Raw genomic sequence first — 22,525 nt, 5'->3', positions numbered from 1 at the left:
AACACAGACTGGAGAAAATCAATAATTTTCCCACACCACTGTGGTGGGAGACATAATAATGAATACATGTACCTTCAAATGACTTCTAAATGCTGAATGTCAGTCTCAATTGTAATTTAATCTTAAGGTTCTAGTAGAATTTGCTACTAAAATTTCAATCTCAAACTCAGTTGAAATCAAAATATATTTTATGAACACTGGGTCTTGACAATGTACAACACACTGAAAAAGAACATGTTATTAATTCAAGTGCCCCCATTTCTATTAATTCAAGTGCCTCCATTTCTACAAATCTGAGGGAGGATCTTACATAGATACTACAGGCTGAACCACGTCCAAGCAATTCCAGGGAAAACATCAATTAGAACTATTTCAATTTTTATCCATTATACAGTCCCTGGCTTGCGGATTTTGCTTTTTCTGCATTACCACTGGCACAAATATTTACCCTGAGTGGAAAATTGCGATGATTTTTCACACTGTATCACTACTAAAGCTTTGTAAACTTTTGTAAAACACCGCGATCTATTATATATAAAATAACCATGGCGGCCCGCAATGAAAAATCTCAGTGGGTCGTGCTGAATTGTGATGGATCGCAGCGAATCACTGGCAGTCACTGTGAAATCCAGGTAAGGTTTGCTAAGGTGCAAATTTATACACTTAACTGATGATTTAACAAACTATTTGCATCCCGTTTACTGCATTGCCAAATATTTTAAAAACTAATTAATGTATCGTTATAAAATTTCACTTTAATTTATCAAATACACTTTTAATAATTTAAATGCAAAAATATTTAAAATGATAATTTTACTTTAATCAACAAATAGTAGACTATAATAGGAATTGCGCATTATTTCTAATCTAGTCTATTTCCTTTAAATTGGTTTGCTACAATTACACTTGGTATTTAAAACCAGTATTTTATTTATTTTCATAATTATATCACATGTGCTTGAAACTCTTTCAACGAAATATATGTGCAGGTTAAATGTAGATCTCTTCGTTGGTAGTTGACATGTGGTTCGATTTCTCAGTCGATAAAAATTGATAAACAAGAGGACCATGATGGTCCTGAATCGCTCACCTCTTCCCACATGATCCAGTTTTGAGTATGATGTCGTTTTTTCTATTATTTGACATAGTGACCTAGTTTCTGAGCTCATGTGACCCAGTTTTGAACCTGACCTAGATATTATCAAGATAAAAATTCTAACCAATTTTCATGAAGATCCATTGAAAAATATGGTCTCTAGAGAGGTCACAAGGTTTTTCTATTATTTGACCTATTGACCTAGTTTTTTAAGGCACGTGACCCAGTTTCAAATTTGAACTAGATATCATCAAGGTGAACACTCTGACCAATTTTCATGAAGATCCATTCAAGGGTATGGCCTCTAGGCAGGTCACAAGGTTTTTCTATTTCAAGACCTACTGACCTAGTTTTTGATCACAGTTGACCCTGTTTCAAACTTGACCTAGATATCATCAAGATAAACATTCAGACCAACTTTCATACAGATCCCATGAAAAATATGGCCTCTAGAGAGGTCACAAGGTTTTTTCATTATTTGATCTACTGACCTACTTTTTGATGGCACGTGACCCACTTTCGAACTTGACCTAGATATCATCAAGATGAACATTCTGACCAATTTTTATGGAGATCCATTCACAAGTATGGCCTCTAGAGAGGTCACAAGGTTTTTCTATTTTTAGACCTACTGACCTAGTTTTTGACCGCACATGACCCTGTTTCGAACTTGACCTAGATATCATCAAGATGAACATTCAGACCAACTTTCATGAAGATCCATTGAAAAATATGGCCTTTAGAGAGGTCACAAGGTTTTTCTATTATTTGACCTACTGACCTAGTTTTTGAAGGCACGTGACCCACTTTCGAACTTGACCTAGATATCATCAAGATGAACATTCAGACCAACTTTCATACAGATCCCATGAAAAATATGGCCTCTAGAGAGGTCACAAGGTTTTTCTATTATTTGACCTACTGACCTAGTTTTTGATGGCACGTGACCCACTTTCAAACTTGACTTAGATATCATCAAGGTGAACATTCTGACCAATTTTCATGAAGATTTCATGAAATATATGGCCTCTAGAGAGGTCACAAGGTTTTTCTATTTTTAGACCTACTGACCTAGTTTTTGACCGCATGTGACCCAGTTTCGAACTTGACCTAGATATCATCAAGATGAACATTCAGACCAACTTTCATACAGATCCCATGAAAAATATGGCCTCTAGAGAGGTCACAAGGTTTTTCTATTATTTGACCTACTGACCTAGTTTTTGATGGCACGTGACCCACTTTCGAATTTGACTTAGATATCATCAAGATGAACATTCTGACCAATTTTCATGAAGATCTTGGAAAAATATGGCCTCTAGAGAGGTCACAAGGTTTTTCTATTTTAGACCTACTGACCTTAGTTTTTGATGGCCCGTGACCCAGTTTCGAATTTGACTTAGAATTATCCAAGATGAACATTCTGACCAATTTTCATGAAGATCTTTGAAAAATTGGCCTCTAGAGAGTCACAAGGAAGTTTACATTTCAGGAACCACTGACACTTGTGTTTTGATGGACGTGAGCCAAGTTTCTGCAACCTGTACTATCTAGTAATTTACGGAAGATGAAATTCTGACCAATTTTCATAAAGATCCCATGAAAACTGTGACCTCTAGAGATGTCACAAGGAAAAGTTTACACACGCACGGACGGACGCACGGACGACGGATGCCGGGCGATCACAAAAGCTCACCTTGTCACTTTGTGACTGGTGAGCTAAAAAAGACAAGATTTACTTGCCAACCTGTACTATTTCATAGTATATTAGGTGGGTGGGATATGGTAATGCATATATTTATTGATAGAGCTTCAAGCGCCTGTGATTATATACATAGCCGGTCTAATACATATTATTATATTTTATTATTATGATACTGAAAAAATATAAAGTTTTCACTATATGCAGATATTTACTTTTTACATTATACCGCCACATTGAAGAACACACTTAACGTGTTATACAGTAAACCTCGCTTATAAGGAACAGCTTGGGACCTCAGAAATTTGTTCCTTATAACCGAGGTTCCTTATATCCGTATAGCGAACTAGTTCCTTGTAACCGAGGTTTGTATAACGAACACAATTTATAAAGGGAACATTATTTTATTGAACTTTAAAAGGAGTATGTGTTCAAACTCCGGGCCAACCATGAATTTTAGTGAGAAAGTTGCGAGTCTAGTACCGGTCTTGTCCTGTAGGGACAATAAGGTAAACTGTCTGCATTTATATGACTGAAATAGTGTTGAAAGAAACAGCATCAAATCTAATAAAAGCCAAAACGTACGGTAAGAATGGCCGTAATTTGTGTTTATTTTTTCTAGGTTACGTCTATCTTCATTTTAGAGAGCGCTAAGGAGCAGGTAATCCAGACTATACATTACAACTTTAAGATACTTCATTTAATATTTCATATTTAATTTCCAAGGTTAAAGCTTTTCTTTTTCTTCCATCCTTACGAAACTATAGACTAAAACTGACCATATTTAGATCCCAACGTTTAGTAACCGTGACCAAGGCCGTGACTGATTTTCGTTCACTATTGTTAACATAAAATACTTATTACATGTACAAATATAACCCTTTTGAGTAAATATTAAATCTTCTATCATCTAGATCTAGTCTTTTTTAAACTTTAAAGGTCCATTACTAAGGGAAAGTGAGTTGGCAATTTTTTTCATAGCCAGTGCACAGACTTCTGCAAGACACTAAATAATGAAGATTGGCAGGTCAAAATTTACAGAAGGTCTTTGGAACTCAAAGAAATGTATGTGTATTATGTTGAAATTTCAATGAATCGCCAGAATGACCCCCCAGGTCTTTTTAACTTTCTTCATACTTCATAGAAAAATAATTGTACATATATTGCAATTTATTTCGAATTTCTACATACCAACTTTCATTTTCCAATAAAATGAAATAGTTTCTGTGCTTTTTAAAAGAAATTAAAATGTTCATTTTCCTTAGTATTGGACCTTCAATGATAGTATTATATATTTTTTCTTTTTATCGTATCCGTGAAATAACAAACTAAAGAGCATAGAAATGAAATAATTTATGTTTATTCATGTAGGCTAACATGAACGCGCATTAAAGTGCCGGCATTACTCTGTCATCAGCGTTCCGGTTTTTAATCATTTTTATTCTTTATGTCTGTTCGCTATAACTGAGGTGTTTTCCGTTGATTTTTGTACTTTGGGACCGGAAAAGTTGTTCCTTATAACCGAGTGTTCCTTATAACCGAGTTCCCTATAACCGAGGATTTTTACATTGAATAAAGGATTTAGATCGGGGAATTGAAAACTGTTCCTTATAACCGAGTGTTCCTTATATCCGAGTTCATTATAAGTGAGGTTTACTGTAAATGGTAAGACAAATAATGTATTATTTTATATAAAGATAGTTGTTATCAAAACTTGTCAGCAGATAATTTTTATATTTTGAAAACACATATTACTGAAAATCTATGCAAAATATGTTTGAAATTATTATTATTAAAGATGATGAAAAGCCATTTACTTTACCTTTTTCCCTATTAATGTTAAAATTCCTGTCAGTTTATATGCATTCTACACAGTATATAGCATTTATATACTCATTCTCTTACCTGTAAATCGCGGCGATCCACCACAATTCACCGCAAACACTGGCACTTCACCGCAATGCACTGCGATATGTCTTCGCAATACATTGCAATTGTTTTATTGCTTTTGGTAGCGGTGGAAGCTGTAAAATATAATACGGGGCTGCAGGAAAAAATGCAGCTCATAAAAGTGTCCGCACTAGGGTCCAATCGCGGGGAAGTGCGGACTTTGAAAAATCTGTGAGCCAGGGACTATAAATGTTCCCTTAAAGGAGCCAAGTGCTCCCATTTCAAAATATATCAAATGTTATAGATCAAGTCTTATGAAATCAATCAAGTAAGACTGGTCAAAAAACTGAAAAACGTAAGTACTTACAGTCTGCGCCCATGGGGGTCTTACTCTGAAGGCAGGCTTGTCCTACAGGATAAAAAAAAACAAGAATTAACAAGAGCTGTCACTATAAGTGACAAATGCCCACAAAGCATTCCCAAGAATGCTACAGTTGTCTGCACAAAATAAACGGTTTAGGTATTAATCATTTTCTATCCAGGCCAAAAAAACCCAACAAAACAAAACAAACAAACAAAAATGTTCTTGACCTTGGAGCTAGGGGTCTGGGTCTTGCACATGACACATCAACTCATTTTAGACAAGAAACAGACCCTGTTAACCCTTGACTTATAAGTGTGACCTTGACCTTGGAGCTAGGGGTCTTGGTCTTGAGAATGACATATCATTTCATTATAGTGAACATTTATGCCAAGTAATTTTAAAATTCTTTCATCAATTGTAGAGTCATGGACCAGATAAGAAACAGACTATTAACCTTTAACCTCTTGGTGTGACCTTGACCTTAAAGCTAGAGGTCTGAATCTTGCATGTGGCACATCGTCTCATTATAGGGAACATTTTTGTCAGATAATTTCAAAGTGAATGGCAGAGTTATAAACCTGACACGAGACAGACACTGTTAACCTTTGACTTCTAAGTGTGACCTTGACCTTAAAGCTAGGGGTCTAGGTCTTGAGCAAGACACATTGTCTCATTATGGCATGCCAAGTTATTTAACAAAAGGGCAATGATGGCCCTATATCGCTCACCTAAGTTAAGTTGCTTGCTTGAACAAATTTCTTTGCTAAAGCTTTAAAAACAAGTTAGTAGGTCAGAAGGTAATATTCATGGTCACTGAAAGTCAGTTTTCTAATTAGTGTGCAAAACTGTACATGTCAGCCAAATTTCAAGGCTGTATCTTGAAAAACAATAAAGAAGGTCAGTAGGTCAAGGTCACAGTCCTGTGACCTTATCAATTGGGGTCATCAGATAAAGTAATTAAACAATCTAGGAAATATGATCTGATAATTTTTGAAATATTTTTTCCTATATAACTCCTATAACCTTAGGATGACCAGCACTTATTTATTCAATCTCGCCAGGCATATGTATGTTTTTGACAACACAGAAAATGACGTCACTCGACCTTCAGCTATTTCCGGAAGTAAATAAAATGAAAGTAGAAATGCTAAACTTGAAAACGAAAGCCGCATTTTGATTCGTAGATAGTCAGGGGTCACGCGCAGGGGTCACCCCGTCTAAATGTATGCGCCTGGACTTCTTCTTTTTTTTTTTTTTTACGAATTGAAATTATCTGGGCTTTAGTACACCATGTCAGCTTTTAATCTATGAAAAAGTATTTGAGCTCTGGATAAACACATATACCACAGGGGTCCGTAACGGACCAAGCATACATTGATAATTTTGGAACTTCATCAAATCGCTCAAAATGTCATTTCTGATGTTGTCTGAGAGTGTCATTATATGCCTCAGATGTAAGATATAACCGTATTTGAGAGCTGCAGACCTAGACATTTCAGAAATATTTTCAAAATAAGTTTCGTGTAATAAATGTTGTTTCTACGGAAGCGTGAAAGGGCCATCAGACGATAATACATTTTAGTACGTTAAGGCTGCGGAAAGGATATCAAGTGACCCATGGGGCAGGGCCTCTTTTCACCCCAGGAGCATATTTCGAACAATCTTGTTAGAGATCAACTAGGCAATGATACAAAAAAAATATCAAAGGCATAGGCCTTGGACTTTCAGACAAGAAGATTTTTGAAGTTTATTCCTATATAAGTCTACGAAAACTTGGGACCCCAAGGGTAGGGCCTCTTTCACCACAGGGCAATTTTGGTAGTAGACCACTAGGCAATGCAACATACCAAATATCAAAAGCATAGGCCTTGCAGTTTCAGGGAAGAAGATTTTTCCTATATATGTCAATGTTAAACTAGGGAACCTCTTGACAGGGCCTCTTTTCACCCCAGGGGAATAATTGGAACAATCTTGGTAGAGGCCCACTAGATGATGCTACATACTAATTTCAAAGCCCTAGGCCTTATGGTTTTGGACAAGAAGATTTTCAAAGTTTTTCCTTATATTAGTCTATATAAACCATGTGACCCCCCCCCCCCCCCCCCCAACCAAATGTGGGGCCACATTTAACCCTAGGGGGATAATTTGAACAATCTTGGTAGAAGCCCACTAGATGATGCTACATACCAAATATCAAAGCCCTAGGCCTTGTGGTTTTGGTCAAGAAGATTTTTAAAGTTTTTCATTTCGGTTGCCATGGCAACCAGAGTTCTGCACAGAATTCAATTCTTTGAACAATATTTAAAGAAGACCATCCAAGGATCATGCCTGTGAAGTTTCATCAAAATTGGCTTGGTGGTTAAGGAGAAGTTGTTTAAAGAAAAGTGTGGACGGATGATGGACGGACAATGGACACCGGACTGTGAGTGATAACAATAGCTCACTCTGAGCCTTTAGCTCAGGTGAGCTAAAAATCTTGCATGGATGGCAGAGTTATGAACTGGAAACAAAACTGACCCTTTTAACATTTGACCTCTAAGTGTGACCTTGACCTTGGAGCTTGGGGTCTGGGTCTTGCGCTTGACATATTAATCTCATTATGGTGAACATTATTTCAAGTTATATCAAAATCCCTTGTTGGATGGCAGAGTTACAGCCAGGAGAAGAAATAACATGGACGAATGGACCCATCAACGGATGCACACATGGACAGTGCGATTTTAATATGCCCACATTTGGATGCATAGAAATAATTAAATGATTGACAAACATAGAGCAAGTATAAACAGCAATCATAAAAAGAAGGAATTAGGCCAATAAAAAATGTTTAGTTTCTCAGGCCCCGCCGCATATGATCTTGACCCGCCGCATGTAAATTTTTTATCAAACAAAACTTGACGAAATTTGCGAAAAGAGAAAATTAAAAAAACAAGAGGGCCATGAAGGCCCTGTATCGCTCACCTGACCTATTGACCTAAAGATCATCAAGATAGTTTCATTAAGATATGGTCATAAATGCGGCCTCTGAAGTGTCAACTAGCTTTTCCTTAGATTTGACCTAGTGACCTATTTTTGACCCCACATAACCCAGATTCAAACTTGACCTAACGATCGTCAAGATTAACATTCTGACTAAGTTTCATGAAGATACAGTTATAAATGTGGCCTCTAAAGTGTTATACCACAGTCACACATACGGCGCGGATAGCTTCGTTTAGCTACGGATAGAAACGTAGTAATTCATACCGATCTGTACCTGAGCCGTACGGACTGGTACGGATTGATACGGGTTACTACTTTAAGATACGGATTGATACGGATTACTACGTTTCTATCCGTGGCTAGATGTAGCTATCTGCGCCGTATGTGTGACTGGGGTATTAACAAGCTTTTCCTTTGATTTGACCCGATGACCTAGTTTCTGACCCCACCTGACCCAGATTTGATCTTGACCTATAGATCATCAAGATTAACATTCTGACCAAGTTTCATTAAAATATGGTCATAAATGTGGCCTCTAAAGTCTGCAAGTTCCTAATGAAGTCAGCTGCTGACAGTACCTTTATACAGTCGTCAGGAAAGAAAAAATGCATTTCAAATATGGAGGCCAATTAACCGGTTCGATTCGATTTCATACAAATGATTAACTGGTTTCAAAATTTTGAAATCGTCCCAGCCCTAATTATAACACGATCCATAGCAGTTGCTATATAAACATATAGCTAAATCACCTAAACATCAATCTACGATAAAATATAGCTGTTCTATGCCAGCAGTAGTATTTTCTTTATATTCAATGTCTCTCCATACAAAAACAAGAGTGCCAGAATGTCACAATATACGCCCGTCACAGCAAATTTCTTTACTCTAGCTGCTGTATTGCAAATGAATTTTAATTTTGTGGTTGTTTAGTAATCATTGTAAGTCTTTTGTTTTCCTAAGTCCACAAAAAAAATTCCTTACCAGGTAGAGAGACCTTAAAATACACCTAAAATTTGAAAGTAACATCTATGTTGTACCACAGAAAAGTGGTCTTGGTTTTTCCCTATGGTCAATTATAAAAAAGTTACAATATAAGTTATTTATAGTAACAACTAAGAGAAGTTAATCTTAAAAAAAAAAAAAAAAAAAAAAAAAAAAAAAAAAAAAAAATGGAAGTCCACACAAAAATCTTCACCAGGTTGAGATTGGTCAAAATACACCTCAAAATTGGATGTAGCATGCATGTTGTACTACAGAAAAGTGGTCTCGATTTTTCCCTATGACTAGTAATGAAGAAGTTACAATATAAGCTATTTATAGTAACAACAAAGGGAAGTAATTCTAAAGAAAGGAACTGTGCATGACACTTCCTCCCATGATGGTGTATAATTGTGCCAAGTTACATCAAAATCCCTCCATGCATGAAGAAGAAATGCTTCGGACAAAGTCATTCTTGTATCTGACCTTTGGCCTCTAAGTGTGACCTTGACCTTTGACCTAGGGACCTGGTTCTTGCGCACGACACTCTGCCTCGTGGTGGTGAACATTTGTGCAAAGTTATATCAAAATTCCTCTATGCATGAAGAAGAAATGCTCCGGACAAGGTTTTCATTCTTGTATCCTTTGACCTCTAAGTGTGACCTTGACCTTAGACCTAGGGACCTGGTTCTTGCGCATGACTCTCCGCCTCGTGGTGGTGAACATTTGTGCCAAGTAATATCAAAATCCCTCCATGCATGAAGAAGATATGCTCCGGACAAAGTTTTCTTTCTTGTATCCTTTGACCTCTAAGTGTGACCTTGACCTTAGACCTAGGGACCTGGTTCTTGCGCAAGACACTCCGTCTCATGATGATGAACAATTGTGCCAACTTTCATCAAAATCCCTCTATGCATGAAGAAGATATGCTCCGGACAAAGTCATTCTTGAATTTGACCTTTGACCTCTAAGTGTGACCTTGACCTTAGACCTAGGGACCTGGTTTTTGCGCATGACACTCCGTCTCATGATGGTGAACAACTGTGCCAAGTTTCATCAAAATCCCTTCATGCATGTAGAAGATATGCTCCGGACAAAGTCTGTGGACGCCGCCCGTCCGCCCGCCAGGGGCATTCCCATAATACGTCCCGTTTTTCAAACGGGCGTATAAAATGAGTAAGTTGGGTTTTACAGCAACCAACACAATTAAAAGGTCATATATCACCGAAAAAAAATCTAATTGATCAAAGTTAACTGTAAAGCATATCTAAAAATATCTAAAACCATAAAAGTAGAAAGGTATATACATTACTGTATTGTTAAAAATACCATTTGCATTGGTAACATTGTGAAGGTTTCAATAAAGAAAGTTCCAATTTGATAAATCCATAACGAAAGTTCCAATTTTATATGCCTCATCACTTGGTAAGGGTTAGCTAAAATTTCTCCACAGAATTATTTCCGCAATTAACGCAGAATAAATTCAGAGTATTAAACCCCAGAAATCTGTTCAAAGCAAAAACCAGGATGCAGAAAAAAAGCGAAAATGGGGAGCAAAATCAGGTCACTTATCTTTGTGTATTTTGATCTTTGGGATCTCACTTAATACTTCCGCGTTGGATGTATGTATGTACTGTGCGTACAATAGTATAATCTAGGCTACATGGTACAATAGTGTGCAAAACATCCAACAGGGTCACAATGCAGAGTACTGAGCCTGAAAACTCACAGCAATTAACAATGCGGAGAAGCTGCGGAAAAGAGAATTAATATTTTCAATTCAAAATATGACAAGCTTTAATCTAAGAATAAAAGTTTGATGACGGACATTGGTTGGTCACAATAGCTTGCCAAAAACATTTCGCGCTAATGTGAGTATATATTATAGTCAAAATCTTCTAAATTGTATTCTTTATTCAATTTTATTAAAAAATATTTTCACACACAAGCTCAAACAGTCAAGAATATTAATTCCTGAAATTTAATTAATGAAAGCATTTAATGAATTTAGGCACAATTATGCAACAGGGCATTAATCTTATTAATACTGTAGTCTAAATTAAATTTTAAAGCCAAAATAAACCTTAAACACAAGGTTATTCTAAGCAAAAATTCCAGCTGTGTATATATATATAATTATGTAACACTTAATAATCTAACTCAATAAATGCATTCATGCAGCTTTGTAGAACAAAATTTTCATCCTTTTAAAAAATGTCAAAACAGTGCAAATGCTTCCGATAATAGTTGTCATGAAAATTTGTAAAATGGTTCAATATGTAAAAATGGTTGAATAACACAATTAACAATCATAGGATAAATCGAACTGAAAGAGGGATTTTCATGCTCACAAAAGTACTAAAAGGGTCAAGTTATTTTCACTAGTTACAATTTTTTTAAATATTAGGTAGATGATACCAGTACTGCTGATTTAGTTTGGCTGATTCACAGACTGTTAATTGTCACATTTACTTATCTTCTTGCATCATGGTGATAGTTTGCATTATCACTGCTGTCCATGAACAGGCTCAATCAAACCATGCCTGCAACATTTTTGTTTTTGTCTTGTTGTACTACCTGTACAGTTTCCACTTTTCTATTTTAAGTGAGTTAATTGGGTTTTACGGCGAATTGACACAAATTAAAATGTCTACAAGTTTTCTATTGACCTATGCCAGATTTATGTCGACATTTGGGAATCATCTCCAGCACTGTGAGTATATCTGAAAAACAAATAAAATACATTGTGATTAAAAGTGCCATGTGGATTTCCAAAATATTGCAGTGAAATTCTTTTCAATCAGTTTAAAAGCTTCATGTAATTTTTTCCTTAGACCAACTGGACAACAACCACAACGTTTTATAGTGAAAACAAGTGAATTAAGTATTGCCATACAATACAAAGTCCCCTACTGAAAGACACCTTATTGTTTCTACTGCAGTATAACATAATGAATTGATATATGTCAATGATGTATAAACAATATTGTTCTATATATATATATATATATATATATATATATATATATATATATATATATTATAACAAAATAATTAGATTAAAATTTGCATACATAAAAACCTATAGTTGCTTTCACATAGATTTGGCCAATTATGAAGAAGTTATCATATAAGTTATCTATAGTAACAACAAAGGGAAATTAATAAAAAAAAATAAAAAAAAAATAAAAAATCTATTCGAAAAAAATGTATTACAAGTCCATATAAAACTCTTTACCAGGTAAGAATAGGTCAAAATACATTTAAAAATTCAATGTTACATGCATGTTTTACCACAGAAAAAAGGTCTCAATTTTTCCCTACAGCCTGTAATAAAAAAGTAACAATATAATCTATTTATAGTAAAACAAAGGGAGGTAATTCTTAAAACAACGGTGCCTTATGGCAATGAACATTTGTGTCAAGTTACATCAAAATCCCTACATGCATGGAGAAGAAATGCTCTGGACAAAGTCATTTTTAAAATTAACCTTTGACCTCCAAGTATGACCTTGACCTTAAACCTAGATACCTGGTTTTTGCGCAAGATAATCCGTCTCATAGTGGTAAACATTTGTGCCAAGTTCCATCAAAATCCCTCCATGCATGAAGAAGAAATGCTCCCCACAAAGTCATTTTTTGTATCTGACCTTTGCCTTTAAGTGTGACCTTGACCTCAGACTTAGGGCCCGGGTTCTGTGCATGACAAGTTATCTCATCCAGGGAAATATTTGTGCCAACTGATATTTAAATCATGCCTTGCATGACAAAGTTATTAACCGGACAGGAAAAAAGTCCTATTGACCTCTGATCTCAAAGTGTGACCTTGACCTTTAAGCCAGGGTTCTGGGTGTTGGCATGACATGTCATCTCATCATGGGGAACATTTGTGCCAAGTTATATTAAAATCCCTTCATGGATGGCAGATTATGGACCGGACAGGAAAAAATCCGTTAACATTTGACCTCCCAATTGTGACCTTGACCTTTGAGGTAGTGGTCTAGGTCTTGTGCATGGCACATCGCCTGGGGAACATTTGTGCCAAGTGATATAAAAATCCTTTCATGGATGACAGAGTTTATGGACTGGACACAAAGCAGACCCTGTTCATGCCATGTTATTATTTGACTGCTAAGTGTGACCTTGACCTTTGAGCTAGGGGTCTGAAAGTTGGGCAAGACACATCATCTTATTTTGAAGTGCATTTGAGCCAAGTAATATTAAAATCCCTTCATGGATGGGAGAGTTATGGATCGGACAGAAGAAAAGCCCTGTTGACCTTTGACCTCCAATTGTGACCTTGACCTTTGAGCTAGGGATATGAGTCTTGGCATGACACATCCTCTCCTCATGGGGAACATTGTGCCAAATGATATTAAAATTCCTTATTGAATGACAGAGTTATGGATCGGACACGAGGCAGACCCTGTTTATGTTATATTAACATTTGACTGCTAAGTGTGACCTTGATCTTTGAGCTAGGGGTCTGGAATTTGGGCACGCATATCGTCTTATTATGAGATACATTTGTGCAAAGTAATATTAAAGACCCAATAATAGATTTTGATGAAATGTTCTGTATTAAAAGATCATATTATGATGTATTGAAAAATGAAATAAAAGGCAGTCTGAAAGACAGCTAAATCCCCCGCCACTGAGCAGAGCAGACACAAAATGGAAGGCTCAAACCTATGACCTGCAGTTGTGACCTTGACCTTGAGCCAGCATGGCTGACTCATGAGTTCTGCACGTTGCCTTGATAAGGTGATCATTTGACTAAGTTTGATGAAAATCCTTCAAGGGGTTTAGGAGATATAGAGTGGACACAAAATGGAAGGCTCAAACCTTAGTTGTGACCTTGACCTTGAGCCCGCATCACTGACTCATGGGTTTTGCACATCATCTTGATGAGGTGATCATTTGACCCAAGTTTCATGAAAATCCTTTAAGGGGTTTAGAAGATATGGAGCGGACACGAAAGTGTTATGGACAGACGGACACACGGACAGAAGGACGGAGATCATTCCACTTTTGTGGTGGGGGATTAATAAAAATACTACGTCACTAACTTTGTTTAAATGTATTTGCCCCTTGATATGATGCTATTTTTAACAATTTTCAAAATTTTTATACTCCTAAAATATATTTCAGTAAATTACAATAATCAGCATAAATTTGATATCTAAGCAATTTTATAAGGCCTAAAAAAAAAAATGTTGTGGTTCGGGTCACCAGACCCTACCTAGCAAAAGGTTCCAACCCTGCTGTTTTTTTTCGACGCCAGACATTGCGAAATTTGTCGGTCCGACGGATAAGACCGGAAGATATTGACGCGGACCGCCGTTTTATGAGTCGAGGCTGGTCCGACCGTCCAGCATACTCGGCCGAGTGGTTTTTACGTCGTAACTTACCAAATTCAGAAATTACATCCAGAAAAATTACCTGGATCGAGTGGAATTTACCCGCGAATCGTAAAGATATCAATACGTCATGCTGGTAATTTTCCATTCCACGAGCACGTGCGACCTATCGTAATATTTACATCGCCGTTACTTTCGTTTTAAATATCGACACGTACACAAGAAACGTACATAGTGCATTCATTCTTTAATATTATCACCTCAAATTTTCATCACCGCTTGAGAAGTAATACAGTTTGAATTCTGTAACGATTTTAGTAAGATATTGACAGAAATGTACGCAAAATCTTAATTATTTTTTTATTTCTAAAAGTAAATAAATGATACATACTATGATCATACAATTCAGACTTTTGACCAGAAAGTACAAAAAACAGAATTAAAAAATCTTAAATAATGAAAAAGCGGCAGCAATTTAAATACATGGAGTAAAACGATCTTTGGCTAGCAGATTTCCAAGTGTGGCAGAAGGATGGATTAAGCCAAACCGGAAGTGACTACTCAGTGTTACATGTGAAGTACTCCAAAATGTAGTTCCATGCTATGGATGAAATCTGGTATAATGAGTGACATGAGGAGGTGACAGTTAAATTTTTAGCTTATGTTTATTGCTTATTGAGAATAGATCTAGACCATTATCATTGTAAATTTCTTGGAATAAGTTTCATTCTTTGCGAAAAATGTCTACCTACGCGTAACTGCTAAACAGCTGTTTTCATGGGGGCATTTTTAGAGGGTGATGTTTCTCAGAACAGATTATTTTTCTTATATTCAACATAACATGTCAATATTTTTCTATTTTTGATAAGAAGACATATTATACTAAATGACCATATATGGTTTTCATATCATTGAAATGCTCTAAAGTGCTGAAAATGAGGTCTGAATGTTTTGTTATTAATATGAAATAAATAAGGAATTGAATTGGTAGAATGTAACCAGAATAGGTTACGTGACCTCGTGGATGTAAATAGAAATGTGGTTTTAAAATAAAGCAGTATGATGTCGTTGTGGTTTTTAATAAGTTTTAAATGAATCTTTGTACATTTATTTTTTGACACAACACTATGTAAGATATTCTTCTCACAATAATGTAAATTCCTTGAGGGCAAATAGGTCACAGAGGTAGGATATCTACTAGGCATAGTACTAGAGCCGATTTACGCAATCGAATACCGCCGGAAGTAGAACATTTATGTCAACACCGGTTTCGTATTTTCACGTGAAAACGGCCGAAAACTGAGAGGTTATCAACACATTATAAGTTTACGGGTACCATGAGGATTGTTCATGCATTTAAACGGTAAGTATAATGTTTATGGATTATTCAATACAGTATGAAAGTAAACTGTTACGCTTTAAATGGAAATTACGAAAGAAAAGTCGATAAGAAAATATTGACTTTCTACTTTCACTTTCATTGTCGCTTTTTAAATTGCCCAAAAATGTTCTTTCTATTAATTTGTTTTTTCTTGTTTTTTGTTTGTAGAAACATAATCCTATGGCAAATTAATGTGTGAAGTGACAGCTTATTTAAAGCATCTGTTATTAACTGGGCCTAAGTTTACCGATTTTCCCTTTTAGAGTGACCTTTGACCTTATCTTAGCTTATAGTCTGTTCTATGTATTTTAGCTGTAGTCAGAACAGAATTTAATTGCGATAAAATGAATTTTCAAAATAAACTGTTGGAAATTGTAGGAAAAGAATAATAAAATATATTTATTATAAGTTATTGAAATATTCTATTATAATTACCTCATTTCAGAAAGAAGTACAAGCGAACAGATGACACATAAAAGTGGCTGCAGAAGCTTGAAAAGTTAGATAGAGCAGGGGCAGTCAAAACAATGGGATAATACTTCTATGTAATTTCTTTTTAAAGGCAATTTATACAGGATGGAAGGGTATGTCAAGGGTAATATAATGCCAGTTATTAAAATTACATTCCCCTAAACATTTAACAGATACACATAAAATGATTTTATGAAGTTTCATGGAGGATGGTACAGCCAACCATTTTGAATCGAGAAGCTTTGACTTAGGTAAAGATATCTATTCAGACTTCTTATCTCTTAGCCTTTCATATGATACAGAGATAAAAGAACTACTATTGTCAGCCACTAACCATGTTTCAAAGCTTTTAAATACACTATAGCATTAACCATTTTGTTTAAATATCTTTTTAATGCAATGTTTTCTTGATATCTGTCACTTGATGTTTTCAATGGATTAGAGTCCTAATTTAATGTAAAATCTGTAAATTTCAGTAATTGAAGTACAAAATATGCAGGAAGCTGTTTCTTTATTTCAGTGTAAAATGTTCTGTGGATTCATATGATGAGAATGCCAGTGTTGATCTGTATGACTTAATTAAACACAGATATTGATACCTTCAGGTAATTGTTTACAATATTCAAAGAGTTACAATGTAATTCAGTTATTGATTTGGTATATATCACTTCTAGAGGCTTGTGTAAAGTTTATTTCACCTGAGACCAAGGGTAAAGTATGATATATAAACTTTACACTTACAAAAAGAAATTATACAGTACCAAATAATTACAGACTTATGAATGTAACTTTCCAAATATCTTACATTTTTCTCCTGAAATTAATTAAAAAGGTAAACACAATTCTATTGTTATAAGCTTAAAAAGGTGAATGTAAGATATAAATTATGAAATATCAAGTATAAGGTGTGTTTTTTTCAAAATATTTAAGATATAGAATAAAATATAGCCTGCCATCATAATATTTCAAAATAAAAAGTGTCATACATATATTTTAGGTCAAATAGTAAGGTCAAGTGAGTGACTTAGGGTCACTATTGGCCTCTTCATATATTCTACTAAAATGGGTCTTATGCATAAGATATGTTGAAGTTTTATTAATCTAGTAACACTTTTATTCTACCTTATATATTCAGAAATACACATATTTTGAATATTAAAGAGCTGCAGACACCTCGAATACAGAGTAACTACAATATGTATTTCTTTCTTCAGATATATACCTGTGAAATCTTCGGTGTCACAGTTCAGCTATTGTTCAAGATCAGTGTCTGCAGCTTGCACAGTTTAGTATAGAGGAGCCTTCTGAATCAACTTTGTTACATATTTGCTGTTATTGTAGGACACGCATGTAGAGAGCAGCAAGTCCTGTCCAGCCGTGCATGTAAATGTGATTCAGAAACTTTGAGAATATGTAAACATTACACTGTTATAATTTTCAAAATACTGTGTCTTGTAGTGTATCAGTACTGTTTTGTCCCAGTTTATAGCACAGTATGTTCACAAAATCAAACATAAGACCATAGTGATCAGTATTATCAAAATCATTAATTATTTGTATGGTGACAAAATTTAATTTCATGCAATACCACAGTAAAACGTTTGATATTTTTCGCTTTTAAAGTTGTAAGTTTAAGGTTGGCATAAATTGTTTTTTCTTCTTTCATAAATCTAAAAAGTGATTGGTCATTATAACTGCAATATTATTTTAGAATGACAAAGTTTATATTGAACTAAAACACTAATGTAAATTTTTGAACTAATCAATGCATTTTCTTCAGTCTTAAAACATTTGTTTATCGTACGTGTCATGGCCCATAACTCCTCCATATAACTTGTGTTTTGTCCTTTTTCATTTCACTGAAGAATAGGTAAAGGTATTGCACATCCATTTTTAGCATCCTGATTTTGTAAAGTGTTGTATGTAAGGTTTTATCTCGGAATTATGTCTCATCTAAAGGTGGTGAGAGGTATTAATTATGCCTTCTCGTCTATCCGCATTAAACCTGTCTGGCTTTAAGAGGACAAGCTGCTGGCCAGATTTTGATGAAACTTCACAGGACTGATCTGTACCAAGCATAGTGTTGTGCATATCGCTTGCATGTTTCGTTTTGATGCACTTAATTGCAGCCATAGCTAAAAATAGAAAAATCTTGTCGGCTTTCACAGGTTAAAACTACTTAACAGATTTTGATGAAACTTCACAGGAGTGATCAGTACCAACACTTTCCATTTTGCTGCACAAAATAGCCGCCACAGCTAAAGGTATACATAGGTGGGAGACATGTTTTGTCATAAAAATACATAAAGCACCTTCCACTTTGTTAATGAAAAATGTAATAAACGTCTTACAATTGCAAACTGTAATAATTTGACACTAAATGCACTAGTTCCATAACTGCATTTGGCTTTTTTCATAATTATTGCCCTTTTCTTACCATAGCAATATTTTGTGTAACATGTTACCTCATTAAGCATCATAAGATCAGAAAGTTCTATGACTCAGACATGTTGGCCCTTTTGTACTTGTCATGAGTATGTTTTCAGTATTTTAAATTGTCATTACTTTTTGTTGTGCCAGTTTACGGAAATGAAGACTTAGTTGTCCAAATGGTCTGCCTGTGCCTGTCCTGATTTGTTTGTCTGGACAATATATTATTGATTAGTCTTCACGAAACTTTGCAGGTTAATTTCCTTAAGTTCCCTGTCAACTTGGATAGTGGCACGGTTACTTTAGAAACACTACAGTGATGTAACCACTGTACTAGTCAAACGTTTTGTATTTCAGATTTTATATCACATTACAGGCTACTGGTCTTCAGCAGCCTCCATAAAACTTTCATAAAAGTTTCCAAAAATGTTGTATTTTGAATTAAACTGGCATTATTCAAACAGTAAGAAGTAGTACTATGAGGCAACATTTGACCTCTTTTCCAGTACTTTTTGATTTTCTCTGTTACTATGAAATTGCCTTTTCCTAGAAATTGGTTGGCTTATTTTTGATGATCTTATGTTTTTAATCAATTGTGGCTATGTTCTTTATCTCATGAAAATTTCCATTTTTGTATAATTCATATTTTTTACTGTCAACAAAGTGCAATACCACATACTTATTACTTTCATTAACATACCTGTAGTATTTTCATAAAACATTGTAATAATCATTATATTTCATATAAACAGAATTAAATAAATATTTAAGAACATCAGTGTTTTCTTTGATTGCTACATGAAACAGACCATAGGTCAATTTAGGGTCAATTCTGACACTTTATATGCAAATTGATAAGGGAGATAACTAGTACTGTCTTAAGTAACCAATATTTAGTTACACAGTTACCTTCCCTTTACACAGATAGGACTATTTGTTGTTGATCATCTTTTGAACATTATACCATTACTGATGACAGAACATTGAAAATAAAAGTTGTTGTATCATGCAATGACATCATATATGACAATATTTACTTTTTTATTCCATTTTTTAAATATTCTTTAAATTAGGTACAATGCCTATATCTACTATTATCGTTTGACACATTTACCTGTCAGTTAATACGAGATATTGCACATTCCCTTTCAAAAAAAAAATAAAGAAGAAACTTTTTTTATTGATTTCTCTCCAGCAATTTAAAGACCGAGGCGGTCGATCGACAGTGATGGCGCAACTACGTATGCATGACAATTCGGGCAACTATACCGCTTTGATCTCCACTTCAGATGCAATGATACGCACACACTTCTTTTAGCTCTTTGAGGGGGTTTTAATTGATCATGAAAACAAAGCCAATTACTTAGTTTATCAACAGAATAATTACCGATAATTGTTAATGTTTTTTTCGCTTTAAACACAGGTGGGTTGAATGATGAATATTGTGTCCATATTTTTGGGACACTTTTCAAAATAATTATTTTTCGGGATTTTTGAATCCAAAGCAATGTAGAACTGACTAGATACAAGAAAAATATACCAATAGCTGCATACTGATAAAAGGAAGCAAGATTCCTGCTTATATCATATTTTATGTTCGGTCGGCAAAATTTTGTTGGTCCGGCATGTCTATGAACGCAGGTTTGTTTCAAGTGGGTGGGGTAAACATTTTTTGACGGATAGCTTTGTTTGCAATTGATTTTATTCAATGTTTGATGTTTATACATGTAGTTATTATTTTTGTCAAAGGCATAAGTGTATTGTTTATAATATGCAACACTATCGCACAGGAGTATCAGTGTTTTGTTTAAACTAATGACTAATGAAGAAGACAGCCACACAACAACATTTAAAGCAAATATACATTGTAAACCTTAGGTTTTAAGTTGAAACTGAGTAAAAACTACAAGATATAATGGTTTTCAAAAATGAATCACTTTACCTCAAAAAAAAAAAAAAAAAAAAAATAAATCAAAGGCCTGAAGGGCCTGAGTCGGCTAATGATTGATGTACTGACAGTATAGTCTACCAGTTTCAGTTTGTTTTTAGTTTTTTTCTTAAAATTTCATAACACAGCTCGATATTTACCCAAAATATTATATCCGGATACGATTACACTTTTCTCCAGTTTCAACAATATATTTTACAAATTGTGATGATACGAAGACATTTAGCAGCAATTGGCAGTATCTGACATTGAAGTTTACGGTTAAATTACCTCTTATTTAAATATTTTCATAAAAAAGTTGTTTCGTTTCGTGAAAGCAGCCAAACATAGATGATCTACTTTCGATTTCAAAAACTACAAGAAAATACAATTTAATGTTTCGCGGATTTGTTTATTTCTCGAAAAATAAGAATTAAAATCATTTTTAATAGCAGTAGTAACTAAACAAACCAGTAAGAGCTTCTTATTCCGATAATTTACCCATTTACTGACTGCAAAATTCAACCCACGCAAAGTTTATAGAAATCATACGATGCATGTTTACGTTCAATGTGGGAGAATTAAGGCTGATCGGCTATGTTACCTAACGCATCCAGACGATTCAGATTTTGTTTTTAAAAAAGCATTGTGTGCGTTTCTGTAATTTTATATATGTTTTTATACGCTTAGAAATTATTAGACATGCGTATTTGCATTATTTCTATACGTAATTTACGCTAATACGCACCTTATCTGGAGCCCTGTGGAACTATTTTTTGTCTTTCGCTGGATGTTACCCAAGCTTTGTAAGCCTGCGCAATTCTTAAAATGCACATTTATGCTTAATGAGTTACATTCGAGTATTGCACAATTACAAGTCATAACTAGAACTGTCACAGGAGTGACTCATACCCCCACCATACGGTCTTGTCACAGAAGAATGGCAACCATAAGGAATCTTAAAAATACTTTGGAGTACTTCATCCTGGGCTTCCACATATAAGTAATACTAGTATAATACTAGTATAGTAATACTAGTAAATATATTAAATCTCTAATATTAGAGATACACTAAAAGTGAATACAAAGAAGTGTCTTACCGACCCATGTTACCACGGAAAAATGTTTTTACTTTTTACATAGGACTTATAATAAAAAAGATTGAAAATCTAAAAATAGGATTTCTAAAAATAGACTAATTCCTGGAATTTCAGGGGAAGAAACTCAGTACAAAGGTTAAAAAAGGTTACTTCCCTTTGGCTCTAAGCCAATCAGAATGAGATATAGTGAAAATACATCAAAATTAACATTAAATTCTAGGTAAAAGGGGACACAATTCAAGAAAAATAGTGTTCTTGAGTTATGCACCTTGTGTCACATGATGTGGGTGATGAGGTGGAACATCTATTTTATGTCTGAATCAAATCCATTCAGTAGTAATTGAGATATAGTGAAAATACATCAAAATTAACCTTAAATTCTAAGTAAAAAGGGGCATAATTCATGAAAGCTTGGTGTCAGAGTTATGCACCTTGTGTCACATGATGTAGGTGATGAGGTGGAACACCTATTTTAAGTTTGAATCAAATCCATTTTGTAATAATTGAGATATAGTGAAAATACATCAAAATCAACCTTAAATTTAAAGTAAAAGGGGACATAATTCTTAAAAAATTTATTTCAGAGTTAAGCACCTTATGTCACATCATCTGGGTGATGAGGTGGAACAACTATTTTAAGTTTGAATCAAATCCATTTAGTAATAACTGAGATATAGTGAAAATACAACAAAATTAGCCTTAAATTCTAAGTAAAAGGGGACATAATTCATGAAAGCTTGGTGTCAGAGTTATGCACCTTGTGTCACATGATGTGGGCACATGATGTGGGTGATGAGGTGGAACATCTATTTTAAGTTTGAATCAAATCCATTCAGTAGTAACT

At 34.7% G+C, this 22,525-nt stretch overlaps 1 protein-coding gene and 1 long non-coding RNA gene across 6 annotated transcripts in view; one reads left to right on the top strand and one right to left on the bottom strand.

Annotated features, from left to right (window-relative positions):
• LOC123561423 (basic salivary proline-rich protein 3-like) overlaps positions 1-22,525 on the bottom strand; it is a 244,315-nt gene that overhangs the window by 160,269 nt on the left and 61,521 nt on the right. For all 5 annotated transcript variants that reach the window (XM_053553186.1, XM_053553185.1, XM_053553187.1 and 2 more), the window contains exon 3: positions 5,056-5,097. In XM_053553186.1, coding sequence (XP_053409161.1) covers positions 5,056-5,097 — 42 coding nt within the window. The remainder of the gene's footprint in view (positions 1-5,055; positions 5,098-22,525) is intronic.
• On the top strand, positions 15,577-19,678 carry LOC123540199 (uncharacterized). The gene is made up of 4 exons (XR_008372810.1): positions 15,577-15,735; positions 16,199-16,337; positions 16,745-16,829; positions 17,439-19,678. It is a non-coding gene; the product is annotated as an uncharacterized LOC123540199 (long non-coding RNA).

This window comes from Mercenaria mercenaria, chromosome 10 (genome assembly GCF_021730395.1).
Source record: "Mercenaria mercenaria strain notata chromosome 10, MADL_Memer_1, whole genome shotgun sequence".
Classification (NCBI taxonomy): Eukaryota; Metazoa; Mollusca; class Bivalvia; order Venerida; family Veneridae; genus Mercenaria; species Mercenaria mercenaria.
Note: the sequence above shows the minus strand (reverse complement) of the source record. Positions and strands in the feature narration are given on the sequence as shown.